General features: G+C 40.4%; 1 protein-coding gene across 2 annotated transcripts in view; it reads left to right on the top strand.

The window, feature by feature from the left end:
* The window catches only part of LOC119586455 (NPC intracellular cholesterol transporter 1-like), a gene marked incomplete at its 3' end in the record, with an annotated part of 40,814 nt that overhangs the window by 27,357 nt on the left and 12,665 nt on the right, over window positions 1-792 (top strand). For both annotated transcript variants that reach the window (XM_037935188.1, XM_037935187.1), the window contains 2 exon segments: window positions 152-370; window positions 557-711. In XM_037935188.1, the coding sequence (XP_037791116.1) occupies window positions 152-370; window positions 557-711 (374 nt within the window).

Genomic DNA, 792 nt, shown 5'->3' with positions numbered 1-792 from the left:
ATTCATTTGCAAAAAAAAGCTACTATTATAGCAAAATGGAAGCAAGGATATTCATCCAAGTGCCAGAGTGAAGCACCTGGATGCAATGGGTTAATTTACCAGTTCACTGAATAATATCTCATATTCTTTTCGCTTTGTATCCTCTATGCAGAAATCCAGTGGCAATGGACACAACTTTGGATATTCCCTGCCTGGGCGAGTATGGAGGACCCATCCTGCCCTTCACTGCTCTTGGAGGATTTCTCAATGGGTCTCAGATCCTTGGGGCGAACCCTCCTTACAAAGATGCTTCAACACTTGTTATCTCCCTTGTAGTCAACAATTTCAATGACAAGGAGAAGGTGGAGAAAGCCAAAGCATGGGAGGAAGCGTAAGTCATCCTGTCCTTGGTTATCTGGTGTTTTTTTTAATTTTTTATCATTATTTTCATTGCCTTTGCTCTTGTTATTCATTAGTGTGTGCTCTTACTATTATTATTCCTTCGTCTAAAAAATGAAGAGCATTTGGCATTTTGTTCAAAAAGCTTCATTGGTCATGGTAAATACTTTCTTTGCAGTTTTCTCAAGTACATAAAGGACTTCGATCACCCAATGATGGACATCGCGTTTTCGGCTGAGCGATCCATACAGGACGAACTGCAGCGGGAGAGCGAGGGCGACGTCATCACCATCCTCATATCTTACTGCATCATGTTTGCGTACATTGCTTTAGGTAGTGAAAGCTTACAGTAATACTGACTGGATCATTACATACTGGTTGGAAGATCTTTATGTATTTATGTACATACTTAGT

The sequence above is a fragment of the Penaeus monodon genome, chromosome 21 (assembly GCF_015228065.2).
Source record: "Penaeus monodon isolate SGIC_2016 chromosome 21, NSTDA_Pmon_1, whole genome shotgun sequence".
Taxonomy (NCBI): domain Eukaryota; kingdom Metazoa; phylum Arthropoda; class Malacostraca; order Decapoda; family Penaeidae; genus Penaeus; species Penaeus monodon.
Note: the sequence above shows the minus strand (reverse complement) of the source record. Positions and strands in the feature narration are given on the sequence as shown.